Raw genomic sequence first — 1,385 nt, forward strand, 5'->3', positions numbered from 1 at the left:
AAGATTAAGAGATAAAATAAAGGAGTGTTATTACTCTATTCCTTTTACTTTTGTTTGTTTTGTCATTTTTATATACAGTCTTTGTGTTTGTTTAAATTTAATTATATATATGCACATATACTGGAAATAAATTTAGCTACAGAGAAAGAAAATTTTGTTTATTATTTTTTGTTGATGTATTTCAGGTAAAAACCTTAAAATGGAGATTGATGGCTGATTTTGGAATTCATCAAACTGGCGTTGATTACAGAAGAAAACAATATTTTCTTGTATCATTAGCTCTCTGCCATGTTTTCCAGATGTGGTGGCTCTCAAGCAGCTTATTACAAACTCTTCTTAAAAATTAAATGTATTCAAATTACCACAATTTTACCTTATTCGTTTTGTATTTAATTAATAAACAATGTTATTAGAAAACAAAAAAATATATATTGTTTTATATACTCTGTCGGAGAATCCTTAATTAACATTACAACTATCATTAATTTAATATATTTATTAAAAGTATTGAATTTTTTTTTTTAATTTATCACAAGTCAAAAGCATAGTTTAGAATTCTAAAAACCTTTTCATGGTTTAATTTTTATTTATCACCTATTAATAATGGTAATAGGTAAAAATAGATAAGATTTTGATGGTTATGCATGCCTATCAGTGGTGGAAATCCATTTTCTACCAAAACATAGCCTTATATTTTTCTGAGAAAGTGAGGCCTCAGTGACTCATAAGCAGAGTCCAATGTTTTATGCAGGAACATTCACAGAATGTGCCTTACACAGATTATAGATCTGAAAAAATACTTGGAGAGTGAGGAAATTCATTTTTCTGGAAATTATAACAATATTTAATCATTATAAAAACCCTTAGTAAAAGTCAAGTACATATATGAATTCCATTTCCCATAAGAATCTTTCATCAAACTTTAATTATCCTGATCATGATGGCAAACTATTATGATTAATTATTCTCAATTATGAAAACTAATTGTAACTGTAAATACAATTCTCTGAAGATTTTATCTTTTATATTAGATCAATATTACCTACTGTTTGTACTGGTTAAAAATAATTTATGGAATAATTTGGAATTATACATAACAAAGAATCAAGTAGAAAGCAGTTGATATTAATCAACTTGTTATTAAACAATAAAAGTAGATAATAGTTGATTTACAACAATAGAAGATGAAATATAATATTATAGAAGTAAAAATTATATAAAATAAATTATGAAAAATTAAAAAAAAACAGAAAGTGTTGAAGAAATGAAAATAATGAAAGGTGTAGAAGAAAATGTAATTGATGAGTAATGGACTTAACATAATAAGATATGTAAGTGGTGTCTAAAATAATTAAAAACAATTTGAATCAATATAATGAAATGCA

General features: G+C 24.5%; 1 protein-coding gene across 1 annotated transcript in view; it reads left to right on the forward strand.

The window, feature by feature from the left end:
* Yif1 (Yip1d-interacting factor 1) overlaps positions 1–427 on the forward strand; it is a 19,752-nt gene extending 19,325 nt beyond the window's left edge. The window contains exon 7 of the mRNA XM_014420100.3: positions 186–427. Coding sequence (XP_014275586.1) covers positions 186–347 — 162 coding nt within the window. The 3' untranslated portion in view covers positions 348–427. The remainder of the gene's footprint in view (positions 1–185) is intronic.
* The last annotated feature ends 958 nt before the right edge of the window (positions 428–1,385 follow it).

This window comes from Halyomorpha halys, unplaced genomic scaffold, assembly GCF_000696795.3.
Source record: "Halyomorpha halys isolate HHAL.00 unplaced genomic scaffold, Hhal_1.1 Scaffold260.1, whole genome shotgun sequence".
Lineage (NCBI taxonomy): Eukaryota > Metazoa > Arthropoda > Insecta > Hemiptera > Pentatomidae > Halyomorpha > Halyomorpha halys.